General features: G+C 31.6%; 5 protein-coding genes across 5 annotated transcripts; 3 read left to right on the top strand and 2 right to left on the bottom strand.

Moving 5' to 3' along the window:
• Positions 1 to 28: 28 nt before the first annotated feature.
• On the bottom strand, positions 29 to 2,149 carry TVAGG3_0631170 (uncharacterized protein; the record flags this gene model as incomplete). Its single annotated transcript, XM_001327870.1, has 1 exon — positions 29 to 2,149. One exon carries the CDS (start codon positions 2,147 to 2,149, stop codon positions 29 to 31), a length of 2,121 nt encoding a protein of 706 aa, XP_001327905.1.
• Positions 2,150 to 4,821: 2,672 nt separating this feature from the next.
• On the top strand, positions 4,822 to 6,004 carry TVAGG3_0631160 (phosphoprotein phosphatase protein; the record flags this gene model as incomplete). Its single annotated transcript, XM_001327869.1, has 1 exon — positions 4,846 to 5,946. One exon carries the CDS (start codon positions 4,846 to 4,848, stop codon positions 5,944 to 5,946), a length of 1,101 nt encoding a protein of 366 aa, XP_001327904.1.
• Positions 6,005 to 7,692: 1,688 nt separating this feature from the next.
• TVAGG3_0631150 (uncharacterized protein) lies at positions 7,693 to 9,251 on the bottom strand (the record flags this gene model as incomplete). The annotated part of the gene is made up of 1 exon (XM_001327868.2): positions 7,936 to 9,234. The coding sequence occupies one exon, from the start codon at positions 9,232 to 9,234 to the stop codon at positions 7,936 to 7,938; it is 1,299 nt and encodes a 432-aa protein (XP_001327903.1).
• A 5,834-nt stretch (positions 9,252 to 15,085) lies between these two features.
• On the top strand, positions 15,086 to 17,350 carry TVAGG3_0631140 (peptidyl-serine phosphorylation; the record flags this gene model as incomplete). The annotated part of the gene is made up of 1 exon (XM_001327867.2): positions 15,093 to 17,318. The coding sequence occupies one exon, from the start codon at positions 15,093 to 15,095 to the stop codon at positions 17,316 to 17,318; it is 2,226 nt and encodes a 741-aa protein (XP_001327902.2).
• A 157-nt stretch (positions 17,351 to 17,507) lies between these two features.
• On the top strand, positions 17,508 to 18,419 carry TVAGG3_0631130 (uncharacterized protein; the record flags this gene model as incomplete). Its single annotated transcript, XM_001327866.1, has 1 exon — positions 17,514 to 18,383. One exon carries the CDS (start codon positions 17,514 to 17,516, stop codon positions 18,381 to 18,383), a length of 870 nt encoding a protein of 289 aa, XP_001327901.1.
• Positions 18,420 to 18,432: the final 13 nt, after the last annotated feature.

The following is an 18,432-nucleotide window of genomic DNA, read 5'->3' as shown; positions in this document are numbered from 1 at the left end:
AACGAAACAATATCATGAATAAACAAAACTATTTTTCATTAGTTGTTGTAGTCGGCGAAATCTCGTACGGATTCCACACCCTCAAGTTTGGATCAGCCGGAACAACTCCCGTGCTATTCACAGTAGAAGTTGCAGAGTTATGACCAGTAGTAGTAGTTGCAGCAGAGCTTTGAGGAGAAGGAGTTCCAGACATGTACCCAGTCTGTTGAGTTTCTTTGTCCTCTACATCAGATAGTTCATCACCTTTGTCTGAGTTGAACTTTTTGTTCATTTCCGCCTTTGATTGGTTGGATCTGTGAACTAAGCATACAACTACTACGCAAACAACTACTACAACAATCACTGCAAGTACAATTAGGAATATGTGAACTCCAGAAAGTCCTCCTGGTGCATTTGTTGGAGCAGTAGTGAAATTCAGTTTGGATTCACTTGGTCCGAGGTTCAAAACCGAGTTGGAAGTATCTCTGTAGTTTGCAAATGGGAAGTCCATGTAACTTCTTGTTCCTCTGAAGATTCCTCCTGTTTCATTTACGTCTTTTTGCAGAGTTTTCTTTGCAGAAACAGAAGCACCTCCGTCATCCGATCCATCAATGATGTCCCCTGTTGTCCATCGAGAAAAGATGGCCCTGGAGTGGATCAAACTTGAATAATATGGAGTTGAGTAACTTGCTTTGGATAAAAGCTGGAAAATGAATGCGTTTGTCTCATACAAGCCATCGGAATATGCAGAAATTGAAAAGGGCGATGATGAAGCGTACCAAATGCAAATTCTCTGATTTTGTTGGATTGTGAAATTAATTGTCTTGCCAGCGAAGTCGCCGCTAGAATAAGAAGTAACAAAGTGATTCTCTAATGAGGAAGAAACACTGACAACGTCTACAGAATTGCACTGGCTGAATAACACCAAATCTTTGTAGTTGAGAACACTGATGTTAAGGACATTGATGTCTGTAAGTGGTTTGATCGTAGCTGAGTAATCGTAGTCTGTTATATTCAAAACAGAAGATCCTTCCCCAAGAAATGAGTATCTGGAGCCTGTAGCAGTGAAGAGTGATGGGTTATGGAATATATATAAGGAATAGCGCTTGAAATTGAGAGTTGAACCAGATTTTGGAATATAATATTCATAAAATCCAGTTATAAATCTGTTGTAAGTGCCGCTGTATGTTTTTCCTTGGATTGTTGTCAAAGGTGTCGAAAAGTTATTGTTGAATTCTTCGTTTTCGAAAATTGCGGAAATAATCTGAGTATTTTGAAGGCCAACAGTTCCTTCCTTTGGCTCAATATTGAATGTTATCTGGAAAAACACTGTAGAACCACGGCAGATGAACCCAGATGATGAAGTAAGATTCGAAACATAATCTCCGTTTGAATTATAGATTTCTACCTCACCAGTGAAGTTCATTGAGTAGAGACTATAATCTACGATATAAGGGGCTGATAGAATAAAGCAATCTGAGCTATATTCTGAAGCATTTAAAGCAAAAGTTGCTTCAAAGCCATCGTAGATAAGGATTCTGTTGCAATCGAGAAGTGGTGGCTTTATTACTGTTATATATGCAGTACGAGCCTTATCTAATGACTCTAAAACGAACCGAGATAATTCTGGGAAATAATATGAACCGTTTTGAAAATTGGTAACTGGTTTCGAAGTTGTGACTTTAAAGTCTTCCGAGTTATGAACAATCAAGTAATAAAGAGGTAAAATATTCAAGGTTAAGTTGTTTGTTACTTCAAGGGCATAATCTCCAGGGGAAGAGAAGAGATCTTGATCATAAACTGTAATTGAGCCCGACACTAAATAGCTGTCAGTTCGATAAAATAATGCAAAAGAATTCGTAACATATGAGTAAGAATCTGAAGATTCCATAGTGTATTGAAGATTGTTATTATTTGAATATATATAAACTTTATCATCGGTATCTATATCTACGGTTCTTATCATATAATTTACATTAACAGGAATTGGTGCAAAGAATGCTATACATTTGAGGTTATTATTAGACATATCACTTTTGGCTAAACGATAATATTTATCGTAAATAACTTCCCATTGACATGATCCAGAGGGAGTATTCAAAACTCCGATGGTTATTGAAATGGCTGAATTGTCCTTAGGTTTTACTGTGAGGGACTGTGACTGAAGCATGACTTTAGTATGATCAGTTGCATCTATTAATGAGATATCTGGAAAATAAAAAATTGAACTTGTTGTTACAAAAAGTTGAACGCCATCAACAGGGATATCAAGTGTCTGGGGATAGCCTGGAGATAGCGTGATTTGGCTAATCCCTAAACAGATGTGTATAAATAAAGAGAACAACAAAATTGAATATTAGTTTAAAAAAATAGTTTATGCTATTTGAATATAATTTAATGAATCATAAAGATTGAATAACTTCAGAATTTTTTGAATACCTTTATAGACAATTTCAGTCAGGTGATTCAGATTTGTGAGTCTATTCAATCTATTAATAAGCAAATAATAATGGATTTATAGTCATAGTGATTTATGTTCGCAATTTATTGAATGTCCAGCCTTGTTGCGGTTCTGAAATTTTATTTCGAAATTTATAAAATCAAAGAGAACATGATAAGTAAACAAAATATTTATTCGGTGAAAATGTTCGAACAATAGTGAGAGTGTAGAATATAAAAGGTAAAGGAAATAACATCAAAATAAATTGGGTAACATTGTCAAAGAAACAAATTATGTTTGATTAAACTAAGAAAAAGCTTGAAATGTCAATTCGAAATGAGCAAAAAGTTTTTATTGTTATGATGTAAATAGATGTATAATTGCATAAATTTAACATCTGTCATCAACAAGCAAAAAAATCCTTACTTTAAGAGGAAAAATTGGAAAAATATAATCTAAAAAATTAAAATTAAGGATGATAAAATGTTTAAATTATCATTGTAAATTTGAATATGAAAATTATTTGTTTCATCAATTGTATTTTGAGGAATACTATAAGAATTAAATCAAAATATCATCAAATACATATTTAAAATGAAAAATCGTTAAAAATTTATAGAAATTAGAAGTTTGGGAAAAAATATTTTAAATAAAAAATGAAAAAAATATTGTTTGAAAATATAATAGAATTGATTGAAAATTCGCTAGGAGCTTCTTTAAAAGGCAATCCTAAAAAGAATATTGAAAAAACATTGAAAAGAATTTTAAAAAAGGAAGAAAGTCACCTAACGAAAATGAGATGAATGACAGGGTGTTGCTAATTGGGAATTACTATAAAAGGAATGAATGTAAATTAATTCAAAGAGTAATTGAGGAAATCTAAATGTTGTTGAATTATTTGTGAATTTTGAAAATTTCAATTGATAGAATATAGAATCTCCAATTTGAAAAATTTAATTAGTTAATGATTTTAGTTAATTTATTATTAGGGCGTAAATGAAAAAAGCCGCCACTTTTGTTAACTTCTGAACGTTAGAATCTCACAATTTTGTTTATGATTTTATGAAAGTTACACTTCGTAACATTTACAATAATTTCAATTATTAGGGTTGTGGAATAAAGAAATGTATTTGAATTCGTTTTTAAAATCGAACACGATAATGGGTTAATAATTCAATTAATTTTTAAGTAAGAATTGGATTCGTAAATGTGTATCCTATTAAATATTTCTTTTTGACCTGAATGGTTGAATTTTCAAAGTTGTGTTCATCAAATTAAAATACGTTGATGATTACATTGATCAAGGATGGTTATGTTGATCAAATAAAAATTTGATTGAAACAAGAGTAGGTGCCAAAAGTGCTTACTCTTAAACAACCGTCGGATTTCCGGGTGAAATCGTGACACACTTTCGTCTTTCGTAGGCAGTGGTGGTTGTTACAAAAGGTAACTTCGAATGTAGCGTGAAATCTGCAAAAAAAATTCTGAAATTTAAATGGAGAACACAAAAATTGAATAGTTTACGTCAATAAAAAAGAGAAAAATGAAGCCAATGGGTCTCAAACCTAGGACTTATAGCAGCAATCCCACTGTTTATAACATTACACTACATGCATCTCTCACCTCAGTGAATGAGATCAACTATATGATAACTTTTTCCCCATTATATTCTTGTGGAAAAGTGACAAATAGCAACTTTGACCCTCTCTCATTGAAACAATAAATTCTATTCAAGATTTTGAAAATCGTTAATAATAGATCATATCCATAATTATAATCTTTCATATTTCTTACAAATAAAAATTCCAATAGAAACAATAACAAATATAAAAAAACAAAGATTCAATTAATTTTGAAAGACATAAAAATCAGCAGTTAATGTTAATTATAATTGTCCCTTAGGTGGTGTAATGTTTAAGTTAACTCTGGAATGTAAGTGATGACAATTTTGATATCAATTTCACAAACATACCCTAATTCATCGGAGCAATTCTAAAATTATTTATTTTTAGCAGAAGTCGAGCAAAAATCACTTAAAAACATCTTCGATAATTTTTTCTTTGAATATCAGCCCAAATTACGATAAGATTGAATTCTTTACAAGCAAAATTGAATTTTTTGTGAACTTCATAGAGTTTATTTTAAATAAATACTATAAACATAAAAATTCAACATTTGGCTAAAAGTCACTTTTATGATAAATCATATATTTAAAATAACCTATTGTGTCTACTTTATAATCACCAAATTTCTTTCAAAAAATAACCCCTTCAAATTTGTATTCTGTGGTTTTGAGAGCATATCAAAATACATACAAGATTCTAATCAAAATGACATTAAAATAAAAAAAATTAAAAACATTAATGTTTTGGTAGTATTTTGAATTTTGAGAATATGAAATTGAAAAATTTACATAAATAATATTCATGAAAAGTGTTGATTTAATTTACAGTTCCTTTAAGCAACTCTTTGGAGTTGAAGTATCAGAAATGACTACAGTTGGTGACACTATTCCGATTCCTAAATTTCAAGAATCAACACTCAAAGATTTAATAAATGAAGCGCTTAAGACTTACTCTAAGCCTACACCCGTTGTTAATATAAATGACAATGTTGTAATAGTTGGCGATTTACATGGAAATTTACATGACCTGCTTCGCATTATTAAAAAATGTGGACAACCAAATACTCAAAAGTATGTTTTTCTAGGTGATTATGTTGATAGAGGTCAATATTCTTTAGAAGTGATAGTACTTCTTCTTACATTTCGAGTACTTTATCCAAATTCAGTGACATTATTAAGAGGAAATCACGAAGTTGCAGAAATCAACGTTAAATATGGCTTTCACTTAAATGTTGCTTCAATGTATGGTCAATCTATTCTTTGGGATCTTTTCAATGATGTTTTCGCCCTTTTTCCATTTGTTGCCATTGTTCAGAAAGACATTTTCTGTGTTCATGGTGGCATTTCTCAACATGCTAAATTTTTAATCGATATTAAGTCCATACAAGTCCCTACTCTTGAATCCTGTGATATAGTGAATGACCTACTATGGTCAGATCCTGTAGATTCCGAAGAAAAATTTGCACCAAATAATAGAGGATTAAGATGTCAATTTAATGCAGAAGCAACTAAAGAGTTTCTACAATTAAACAATTTTAGTTGCATTATTCGAGGGCATCAATGCGTTTTTAACGGTATAGAGTGCAAACACGGAGATGATGTAATTACGGTTTTTAGCTCCTCAAACTATTCAGATTACAAGAATAAATGCGGATATCTAATATTGAACGACAAGATCTGCTATGAAGCATTCTATCCAGCCGATTTTGTAAAAAGACAAGATGCTGTTTTCTTCGATGTCATTCCTTGCGGAACTTTTGATATCAGAAGAAATTCAATATCCAACATTTCCGTAAATTCTTGGAGATTCCCGAAAATACGATCTGGACACTCCGTTATAAAAGAGAAAACAAGACCAATACATGTAACACCTACAATTCCTATACTTCAGAATACGATATAGTTATTTATCAGCTTTTAGCTATTGTTTGTATATAAATAATTTGTCATTATGTTAGCAATTAAGATTTCGTTGCTTATAAGTTGAAATTTTCCGAGATATTTTTTAGGAAAATGTAATAAAAAGAAAAACAATTGAAGCGATATGATAAAGTGCTTGAATAATTGTTTGGCTTTCATGTTCTCGATTTTTTTCATCTATCCAATGTGTAATTATTGCATAGGGATGCGACGGTTTTACGCCATGACCGTTTAAAAATAGAATAATACGCCATTTTTGGGGCCGAATGGCGGGTACGAAGTAGCCGCCATTCGGCCGAATAACAAAACAATACAAAATTATCGCCGTCCTTTTTTTTTCTTTCTTTCTTTCTCTTTTTTTTTCCTCTCTCTCTCTTTCTTTTCTCTTTCCTCTTTTTACTCCTCTTTCTCTTTTCATCATTAAACGTAGAAAGATATATTAATATTATTTTAAAATTAAAAAAAATAAAGAAAGTATAATAAGTAATTATTTAGTTATCGATATATATATGTAAAGTGATAATCTGAGGATAATCTGAGGAGGAGTCTGAGGATTAGACCGAGGAGTAGTTTGAGGATAATCTGAGGAGTTTGAGGATAATCTGAGGAGTTTGAGGAGTAGTCTGAGGAGTTTGAGGAGTAGTCTGAGGAGTTTGAGGAGTAGTCTGAGGAGTTTGAGGATAATCTGAGGAGTTTGAGGATAATCTGAGGAGTTGTCTGAGGAGTAGTTTCAGGAGTTGTCTGAGGATAATTTGAGGAGTCTGAGGATAATCTGAGGAGTTTGAGGATAATCTGAGGAGGAGTCTGAGGATTAGACCGAGGAGTAGTCTGAGGAGTTTGAGGATAATCTGAGGAGGAGTTTGAGGAGTAGTTTGAGGATAATCTGAGGAGGAGTCTGAGGATAATCTGAGGAGTAGTTTCAGGAGTAGTCTGAGGACTAGTCTGAGGATAAGCTGAGGAGGAGTTTGAGGATAATCTGAGGAGGGTCTGAGGATAATCTGAGGAGGAGTCTGAGGATAATCTGAGGAGTAGTTTCAGGAGTAGTCTGAGGATAATCTGAGGAGGAGTTTGAGGATAATCTGAGGAGGGGTCTGAGGATAATCTGAGGAGGAGTCTGAGGATAATCTGAGGAGGAGTCTGAGGATAATCTGAGGAGGGGTCTGAGGATAATCTGAGGAGGAGTCTGAGGACTAGTCTTAGGACTAGTCTGATGAGGAGGACTCTAAGGAGTAGTCTGAAGAGTAGTCTCAGGAGGAAGATCTGAGGAGGAGTCTTATGAGGAAGATCTGAGGAGTAGTCTGATGAGGAGGGGTCTAAGGAGTAGTCTGAGAATGATGAGTAATCTGATAAGGAGTAGTCTGAGGATGATCTGAGGATAACCTGATGACTAGTCTAGGAGTGGTCTAATAAAAATGTAAAATATTTTCAAAGAAAAAATTCTATGAATTTTATATTTTAATTCTTAGCATTATACTGAATAAAATAAACATAAATATCAAAATTTGAAATTGAACACGCCAAAAAATTGATAATCCGCATTCAATATTTTGTAAGTGGCGTACTTTTTGAATACTCGCCATACGCCTTGGAGTTCTCAATTTTGAATTCGCCTTTATTTGGGCGACCTCAGAAAAATGCGCCATTAAGAAAATATTGTATGAGATTTTAAATTTGAACACGCTCTACCTTAAGGAATTAAATTTATTAAGATATATTTATATATAATAAACGATTACTTAAAAAAAAGTATTTCATCGCTTATGTAAGTTTCAAAAAAATCACGAAAATAAAAAAATCAAGATTAAAATTTTATTTTTAATTTTTGAATTTCTCAAATGGCGAAATTTTTGGGCGAACAAAAAAAATGTACGCCCGGTCAAATGGCGTGTTTAACGCATCCCTAATTATTGCAAAAGTGTAAAATTAGGAAAAGAAAATCCGTAATTTATATAAAAATTAAAACAATAATATTTTACATAACAAGTGATTGAGGATGAGTCAGATTAACATCTGGCGGTTTCGCGTAATAAAGAGTGATAAACTTTCCTGAAATTGTTTGGAGACTATTTGCACCGATAAACTCTGTAGCAGCATCTATTGAAGGGAATTTCAAGAAGTTTGAAGACAAAATATACTCGGCTCCGGAAGATTCAGCAAATTGTTTGAGATTAAAGGACTTTGGACGAACTCCCACGTATATTGATGGATTCCACATCTCAAGGAATACCGGGAGATCTGGGTCGTCTTGCTCTGCGTTGTATTCTTGGTAGTCAACTTGATTTTTCGATTCATTTGTCTCAGGATGGACATCTCTTCGCGTGGAAAGGTCAACATCGATCTTCTTGCCGTTGAATGTCATTGAATTCAAGTTTGTTAAAGCTAATCTAGCATAGAAAGCGTTTCTCATCTGAATATGAGTTGTACATTCGTTTTGCTTAAGAATAACTTTAACTTTGAGGACAATTCCGTATTGCTGGAATATGTTGCGTGCAAAGCTGGCTTTTCTTGGTGGAAGTCCTGTTGTTGTTAACGAATTTCCGTAAGCTGGATCAAATTGGACCGGACGGACAAAGTCAAATGATTTTGGTATATCTGGCGACGGTTCTGGTTCAAAGAATGGTATTTCATTTGTTAAACCTTCTTTGACCAATTCAAATTGTTCTTTTGCTCCCGGCAAAGTGAAATCAAAGCTCTTTGAGTTGTTGAATTGTATAACTATATTTGCATTTTTGGAATATTGGACACGTAACTCAAATGAAGGTGCGTATCGATTTGGAATTGTAAGGTTAGCCAAAACTAGCGCTGCTTGTTCCACAGTCTGCATTTGTACAAGTGCGAATTTGCCTTGTTTTTCAAAACAGATGATTTTTTCGACAATGCCAAAATGAGAGCATTCGTCATATATATCATGGATTCCCAAATAGCATCGCAAACGTATGACTTGGATACATATAACCTGAGATCTGACTGACTTTCTCTGTGATGGGCTGGGAGCAACGATTGATGGAATGGGAGATATAGTTACAGTCGCACGAAGCTCAGGAATGTAATATTTTTTGTCATTAACAAACCTAATTGCTTCGTCAGCAGTCGAGAATTGAACTATACCTTGGGTTCCGAAGAAATGGTAACGCTCTATTCGATAATGTTTGAAATATTTTGACACATTAGCCCACTGCGTGCCGGGTTCTAGATCTATGATGCCAACAAGACGATGATCCCTGGATTGTCCCGGAGGATAATTCCATGGCATCGCGATAATCCTTGACATCGCAATTGAGAGACAACCGGGTTTCCCTCAAAAAAAAATCTATCAATAAACAATGAAATGTATTAACTATGATTCATTGATCATAGATGAATATAATTGTTTTGGATTCAAGTGTTCGATACGAGGGAAGACCAAAATTTTTGTTACGGGCGTGACCAAAACCAAAATTTCACCAAAAGTGACGCTTTTTTGAGAAAAATCATTATCTGGGACTTCTATGTATACCACTCATCAGAGCATACTCCATACTATCATACTTTATCTTGATGATGAAGTCTGAAGATTATATAAAAATTGATTATTGATTATTATATAAATATTATGCAATTCTTCAATATGTTGTATAGATTAGTACACTTATTGCAAATCTATCCTGTATTAATGATTAAATTTGTTCATTTAAGTATAATATATTTCATTTCCACCAAAAATGCTTTTTTATTGTGTAATAGTATACAAATAGATAAATATTATATATTAAAACTCATTTATATTGTGATAACGCCTTAAATGCTTATAAATTGTATTGAATATCAAAGTTATGGAATGAAATAGTCTATTAGTTAGATTAGAACGGGAATAAATATATTTATAGTTAAGCATTAGATATTCTAATGTAATTATTCCAAAATGTCTCAATTACAAAAAAAATAAATATTATTACCTAAAAAGTATTGTTTATTCAGCAAACAATGTAAAAATAAAACTATATTATAATTTTGGAAATAATAAGGATATACATCCAAATTTAATAATCTTGCCTTTTTATATCAACGTAATCAAAGTATGATCTATGCAATTTGTATTTTACCTTTGTATGTAAATTGAAAAAACGCATTTAAAATCGAATCTGTTCAATTTGAGTGATTTCTATGATATATTTATATGAATTCGAATTAAATGGAAATATAATTCGTAGTTGCTAGTACTTGAAATTACAATTGCCTATAGATTTATTGTTCTTTGTGTTAATAAAGTATTGAATTTGAAAAATAAATCGATTATTGTATAATATCTTATGTCATTGATGGTAAATCTCCATGTATGTGGAATTTCCGATGAAATTATTAGTTTAATCGAATGATATAAGTTTCAAGGTTTGCGATTTTATATGATTTAAGGCTTCATTCAATGGATTACAATAAGGAACATTCACCTTATTCAAAATTCCGTTTGAAAATCTATTATGTGCATGTTTGTTAAAATGTGTGATGTTCATTATAACAAACAACACAATCTTATGGAAATTTTCCCCGATAATTACGTTATTTATAGTTTAGATTTTCATATACTTTGTTATTTATGCTTAGTATCGTATCTAAGGTAGTCACAAAATCTAAGTAGAAGGGCTTTGAAATATTGAGAGGATTTGAAATTTTGGCTCTCAAAATTTACCCTTCCTCACTACTCGAATTCCGAGCCTCTCAATGAGTTTCCTCTCAATTTTGAACGGTTTATATTGACTTTTGAATACCTTTATTGAGAACAAAAAAATAAATATATTAAGATTCGTATAATATTGGCATTTTTCATAAAATGAAGGCCTAAAAAACAGGGCCATTCAAAAAATGAATTGTTTTGGGGAGTAGTGGATCTAGCATCTGTGTAACAAATAATAAAGATTGGCCGTAAAAATTAGGCCTAATCTCTTTTTGGTAAAATTTTGGAAATTGATATCTCTTTATATTCGTCTGTCGTGAGGTACAGATAACAAGATGATGGAGTAAATGTTTTTGACATATTCACTTTTCACCATATTGGCCGAAATTAAGTATATTGTTGCTAATTTTTTGTTTTTTACCTTGTTTTTAGGGGCACTACTATTTATTCATCTTTGTATCATTTTTGTTGAGCTCGTATTGAAAAACAATCAATGAAATCCATGTTTTCATTTGAAATCTGATAAAGTTAAACGTGCATATAAGTTTCTCGCTGATATCACTCAATTGCAAATTCATATATATGCAATTCAAAAAAATGAGAAAAATTTCGGATTGTTCAAATTGAAGGATATAATTTTTTTTCTTTAGCCAATAAATCAATGTATTATATTGCATTCATTATCCAATGAGTAGTTACACATAATATTAGCATATAACACTCTTGCTGTTTACAAATACAAATTTTGATTTGATTATTTTGTTTAAAGCTATTCTATTTATAGTGATCTCTTATATAACATGTTGTATAAAATATCTATATTACTATTATTGTATTTCATGAATCTTTTTTCATTAATAAAATTTTATTGGAAAAATTTCAACTTTTCATTAATCTAAATTGACATCTGTGATGCTTCCTATTCTGTTACAACTATTAAAGTTTACATTTAAATTTGAATTCAAAATTTCAAAAATTTTTAAATTGATCAATACAATGATTTTAATAATATATATTTGTTTGTGCTTTTAAATTTCTTAAGCTTTCAAAATTTAAGAGAATTGATAACTTAATACAATATGATCTTAATGATATACTAATTAATAATTCGCAAAATGTAAAAAAGTCTTCTCAAAACTAAATTCAATGCCTTTCAATCGAGATTTTGAGGCAACTTTAATACTGTGATATAACAAATTATGATAATTGAATAGAGGAATTCCCAATTTGATAGTGAAAATGCAATAATAGATTAATAAGGATTAAAATAAGACAGACAAAAATCTCCAAAAATATTTGAAATTTTAAGATTTAATATGAAATTTGAAAAAATTTACATCAAATTGAAGAAAATAAAAAAAATTTGGAAAAATTATATCAGTGAATATACATTATTTTTAGTAATTCATTAGAATTGCTTTCAAATTCATCATAAATTCTGCATTATTAATATTGATGAAATAATACTTTGAATTTTCTTAGGGGTCACACCAAAACATATAAGTATATGGTTTTCTAAATCTACATATGAGATCAATATTTCATAAACTAGTTTTATATCTAAATTATTTTTGCAAAAAAGATAAAATATGTAGCTTTATTCATTTATATACTAATATAATTTGAAATCCAGAAATAAAATGGCAAAATAATCAATTTGAAATGACAATATTTGAATAATATGAATAAAATCAATTTTATTGATCATGAATAAAATACACTTACACAATAAAGCTAAAGGCACATCTTTGGATGCCTTTTATCGATGATTTTGAATGAGATTCTTCAATTTCATGAACCAAAGAGAATTATTCTAAACCTCAATGACATTTTTGTATGTTTATTAGATAAAGTCCAATGTTCGATCTATTAATCAATCAAATAGCATTTTCACACAAAGAAATTGCTTATTTATCATAAAATTTAGATTTCAACTCATTTTCACAATATGATTGAGCTTTCATACAATATACAAACAAAGTGCTATATAGAAATCCACTATTTTATACTTTAACGCAGATATTCAATTCAATGAGCTTCATGAATCATATTTTAACCAAAGATAGTTATACAAATATGACATATTTATATAGTAATATCATTGATAGAATATCTACATAATTTTATTCTAATATGAATAATTTATTTCTGAATTTCTTCCAATTTTTATTTTCTGTTTATATGTTGCTTCATAGTTTCAATGTTATTGATAATTACAGTTTAAACTCCTTCCAAACACATTTTATTTTTTAAATCATAATATTAACCATCATTTTTGGAAATTTGCAGGCGAAAATGAAACAATTTACTAGAATGGATTCATTATATATGTATTCTATATGAGCAAAGGTATATGTTCATCAATATTATATTTGATATATTGAATACGATTCATAATACTTCATTTTTAAGATTTCACAGCTAAATCTACTTCAGTTGATACTATAGTATGTTGAGGCAATTATAAACGATTTGAAACGCTCATATTCAATGAGAATCATCCTATTTAATTGCATAAATTTTATTAACATATGTGTTTGATAGCATAATATGATAGAGTATATGCTAGGCCATATAATTCCAAAGTTGAAAGACATGATGATTAGTATTGGAGGATTTTCAAGCTAAACTACGATTTTGACACGTAAATTTTGTCAGAAATAGTGAAATTTTGGTCTTGGTCGCGCCCGTAACAAAAATTTTGGTCTTCCCTCGTTCGATACAAATGAGCAGCTAAAAAATCATGATAAGAAGGATATTAATTCGTCAAGATTTAGAGGACATAGCAATGGATAGAAAAAATTATGCGGTAAAGCAACATGTTATTCAGGAAACAGGTATGATGATATATTAAACATATATATTAATTTATAACCTGAAAATAGTTAACTACTTATTTAAAAATGGACATCTTTTAATAATACGAATCTTTCTTTAATAATTCTATATCCAAATATGAAAGCATTTTAGTTAATATATATTTAGTTGAAATCTATAGCATTTTCTTGTATTATTATAATATAGTTAAATGCTCATACCCAGCAGATTTTAAATTAAATGAGAATGTGTAACATTGAATCATGTGTTATTAATAAGCAAAATATGCAAAATGAAACGCGTTCATAGCAATACTATGGATTTATAAGTTTAATTATTAAAAGAAAATATGTGTAATATTTTCATTAGTTTCCACTTCGTAATCAAAATAAAAATATGATATAAACGTCACTTTTTATTAATAATAGAAGACTTATCTAAGTGAATCTATTATTAGTGTAGCCTAGAGACAACAACTAAAAGAAAAGTTTGTTGATGATGAAATCAGAGCGGAAAAAAGAAAGCAAATGTGCGCTCTTTTGACCGCAATTAGATGAGCTTAACCCGAGTGCTTATCAGACGAAACAGACGAATCAAGAAATAGATGAGAACGATTAGAGGATTTGATTGAAAGTTTAGGAGATTAGTTTTTTTCCGAAAAAATTTTTCTTTTATATCCTCAAAAATATTATTCATGACTATATTCTTATTCAAGATTTTTGTTAACAAATGCACATAATTACCTATAATAGATCAAATTTTTTTATTCCGATCAATAATTACATTTACTATCTGGTTATTAGGAATTTGAATGAATTTTCATTTATTGGAGGCATAAGCATGTTTATTGGATAATGATTAGAGTAAGCATTTTGAACGATAGATTACTAATCAACTTGCTGATCCTATGAGCGCGAAATCTTATATGTTCTTATGATGCTCTTCAATGATATTTGAAACTGGTAAATAGAGCATGTCTTTAAACAAAATTTGAAATTAATCTCAAAGGAAAATTAATCATGTAAAGGATGTGTTAATTCATTATGCTTTAATTAGGTTCTACAATGTTTACATAACTCTAATGCGCTTTTGATTGGATAATCGAATGCCAAATCTCAAAAAATGAATGTAAATGATGTAAAGATTCAATCATCCATACAATATTTGCACGACATATGTGAAGTAAAATAAATCAACAACTCTACAGTTAATGTTTCAGATCAAGAACTAATTGTTTTCTTTAACTGCAGGGGCGTGTCACATTTATAAATTTCAATTCAATTTTTCAATTAAAGATAAATTTTAGAAAAATATATCTAATTCAAAACATTTTTAATAGTCTAAAAATTTTATTCTCAGAATTAATGAACGATAAGAAAAGTCAAATTCACTCAAATTATTGTCAAATCTAAACTGAAATTAACAAAATTTGCATTGAAAAATTTTGTATGCAATATATCTTGTGATGAATAAGAATAATGCTAAAAATTAAATTGTATTCATTGAAAAATGTGACATAATTTTAAGAAAGTTAGGGTCAGTTTGAGCGCAGTCTATTTTATATATCATTATCTAAAGATTTCTTCAATTTGGATAAACCGGAACTTCTCAAAAATTGACAAAAGTGACGAATAAATTTTGTTTTGGATTTGTTCAGTTAAATGATGAATGAATCGCGTCTTGTTCCTTCAGATTCCTATGAAGACCAGACGCCAAAATCCGAACAGAACGAATCACTTGACTTCTTTGATGTAGATCAAGACACGTATCCCAGAGCTTTCAACGTATTGCAACAACAATCTGTAAATCTCTCTGATATAAAATCAAATATACATAGCATTAAAGACGGCTTATCCGAGAAAGAACTGCAACAACTTCAATATTTAGAATATCTCATACAAAGTTTAGAGAACAGCGATTTTGGATCTGTTTTCTTATGTGCAACAAATACGATTCCAACGCTTCAGAACGTAGTTTCATCATCACCAACGAATGCCCCTCTTTGCCAAGTCGCTTCTTCCCTTTTGTCGATTGTCTTAAAATTGTCTCGTATTTTCTCTTTTGTCAGCTGCACTCTTCCTACATCTGTCAGCCAGTCTGTCGAGCGATCCAAAGCTCCTCAGAATAACCCGGAAGAAGAAAATTCGCAACCAGACGAAATGATGGTTTTATGTCGAATTTGCGAAGAATATGTACCAATAGATCTTATCGAGGAGCACTCGAAGAGTTGCGTTATTGCATACGAATCCGAGTTTAACTTGATTACGACCGATGAACGAATTAAAAAACTTCAAAAAGCGATAAGAAATTCAATTTTAAACGAAAAATGGCCAGGTGCACCATCGAAAACCATAAACGTTCTCCTCCCGATGCTTCATGTTACGATGTTGCTGGATGTTGCAACGTCAAATTCAGACCAATTATCTCATGCCGCCGATGCCATTTTTAAAATGGAAATTCCAGATGCGACACCGAATGTGACTTCTTTCCTTGCAAAAGCAAAGGAATTGATGCAAGAAAAAATCCGTGCAAACGCTACTTACACGCAAGCCCTTCAGAACTCGGCAAAGACACGCTGTAACGGTACCTTCGCAGGAGCTCAATCCTTACAAACAACGATCGCTGATTTTACCTTTATAAGAAAAATTTCGAGTGGAGCATTTGCCAAAGTTTTTCTAGCAATAAAGACACGTACAGGTGATATATACGCTATCAAAGTTACGCCTAAGAGCAGTTTGAAACAGAAAAACACATTTAAGAGAGTTTTAACAGAAAAAGATATTTTGTTACAGAATAGCAATCCATTCATCGTTGACTTCTATTATTCTATCATTGGTGACCATAACCTTTACTTGGTTATGGAATATTTACCTGGTGGTGACTTATATTCGCTTCTTAATAATATTGGCTCGCTTGATGAAACAGCAGCCAGAATTTATACAGCACAAATTGTTAAGGCTCTCGAGTACCTACATTCTCATGGAATAGTTCATAGAGATCTTAAACCTGACAATATTTTAATTAATATTTCGGGAAAACTCAAACTAACAGACTTCGGACTTTCGCTTTACGGTGCATATGATAGAGCTATACCAGACGATAGCAAAACCATTGTTGGAACTCCTGATTATTTAGCTCCCGAAATTATTTTATCATCAAAGCACAGTTTTACAGCTGACTATTGGTCTCTCGGGTGTGTTATCTACGAATTCCTTACTGGAGCTCCTCCATTCCACATGGAAACTGAAATGGAAACTTTTGCCCAAATTTTGACAGGAAGATTTGATATAGATCCCCTTGAAGACATGAGTGATGAAGTCATTGATCTAATCAAGCATCTTCTTCAAGTTGATCCCGAAAAAAGACTCGGATTCAATGGAATCAAAGAAATTATGGATCATCCATGGTTTGCTGGTCTTGACTGGGATGCCATTGATGATCTGGAACCTGTTTTCGTACCAGAACCTAAAGACAAATACAGCGTTGACTACTTTACAGAAAGATACAATTTTGAGAAGGATGATGAGATAGAAAATGACATTTTGGATGACATAGAGCGTGCAAAGACCCAGACCCCCCACTCTGTATCAATGACAGATCTCAGTTCTCGAAATTCCTTCGCATCCAGATTGGAATTCAGCTCAGAAGAAGACTCCCTCGACAGCGATGAAGATATGGCCAGTTTCCCTTCGATTGCACTACAGAATCTGTCCAGAAAGGCCACAGAATTCCCTCTGGCCCCCGTACATCGAAGGGCAAGCTCAGTAGACAAGCGGGCAAGCTTCGGAGTGATAAGTAGCGTTCCTTCAGCCCCACAGGATCTGACGCTATCAAAGAGTTTCGCGTCTAAAGTTGGCAGCGCATCAATAATTGAATTGGAAAAATAGTGTTTTTGTTTTTTTTAATTGTAATTTCTTCTTTTTATATGTATAAAATGTTCTATCTTACATGAATCCCTTTTTTATGACTGGATTTAACCCACATGCTCAAGAAATTTGGTTAAATATGTATTATACTTGTACTGGTCTTGCCAATTTTTTTTTTGATTTTGACAATTTGTCAGGTCAAAAAATTTGTCTAAAATGATTTTGTTCTTTTTTATTGCTCATGCATTCATGGAATCACGTGGAAGCAGAAAGCGAAGGTCCGGTCACATTGGATCAGGATCTTTAGGAAAAAATCACAGACATCACGAAAATAAACACTCTCAATGGGAGTTTGATGAACCACTCGACCACCCAGATTTACCAGAAATGGACGAACCATTAACAATTGAAGATAACCCTCTCACCGATCCTCAAACCAAACAAGATGATAAAAATGCAGATCCATTTCCACACACTTTTTTACTTCCAAATCAAACAAGAGCCTGTGAGGAAGGTTATTCATCAGGTCGCGTGATTGATGAAAGAGGCTGTTGGATGTGTTTTGGGTGCCAAACAAACGAAATTTGCAAGTTTCCAGATATTTGCGAAAAGGCATCACCAACAATCAAGAAGGCTTCGGTTAGCAAAGGGCAGGTTATTATTGAATATTTTGTTGATTCAAATCACTTTAATCCGGATATTGCTTACTGTAAGCTCGGAGAAAATAAAACAACAGCAGTCAAAGTGACTTCATCAATAGTTATATGCAATACTCCAAAGAAGAGAGTCCCTACTTTACAAATTTCGTTTGACGACGAAAATTACTCACCAGCTTTCTTATATCCCCGCCAAATAATTGACTTTGACGCTCTAAATGAAAAATTTAATGGAATTCCCATAGATAGATTTCTCTTAATTGTTGCAATTTTCGGAATCTTATTATACGTTGGAATCCAATGCTGGAATCGTCCTCGGCGATACCACAAACTGCCAGTATACATGGAAGTGAAACCAATTGCCCACTTCCCTCAAGTTGACAACGAAGATCCTGAAGTTCCCTACTCAAAAATGAATGTGAAATTCTAATTCGTATATAAATATTGTCTATCAATTACAATTACACACTTACTTTTTT

The sequence above is a fragment of the Trichomonas vaginalis genome, chromosome III (genome assembly GCF_026262505.1).
Source record: "Trichomonas vaginalis G3 chromosome III, whole genome shotgun sequence".
Lineage (NCBI taxonomy): Eukaryota > Parabasalia > Trichomonadida > Trichomonadidae > Trichomonas > Trichomonas vaginalis.
Note: the sequence above shows the minus strand (reverse complement) of the source record. Positions and strands in the feature narration are given on the sequence as shown.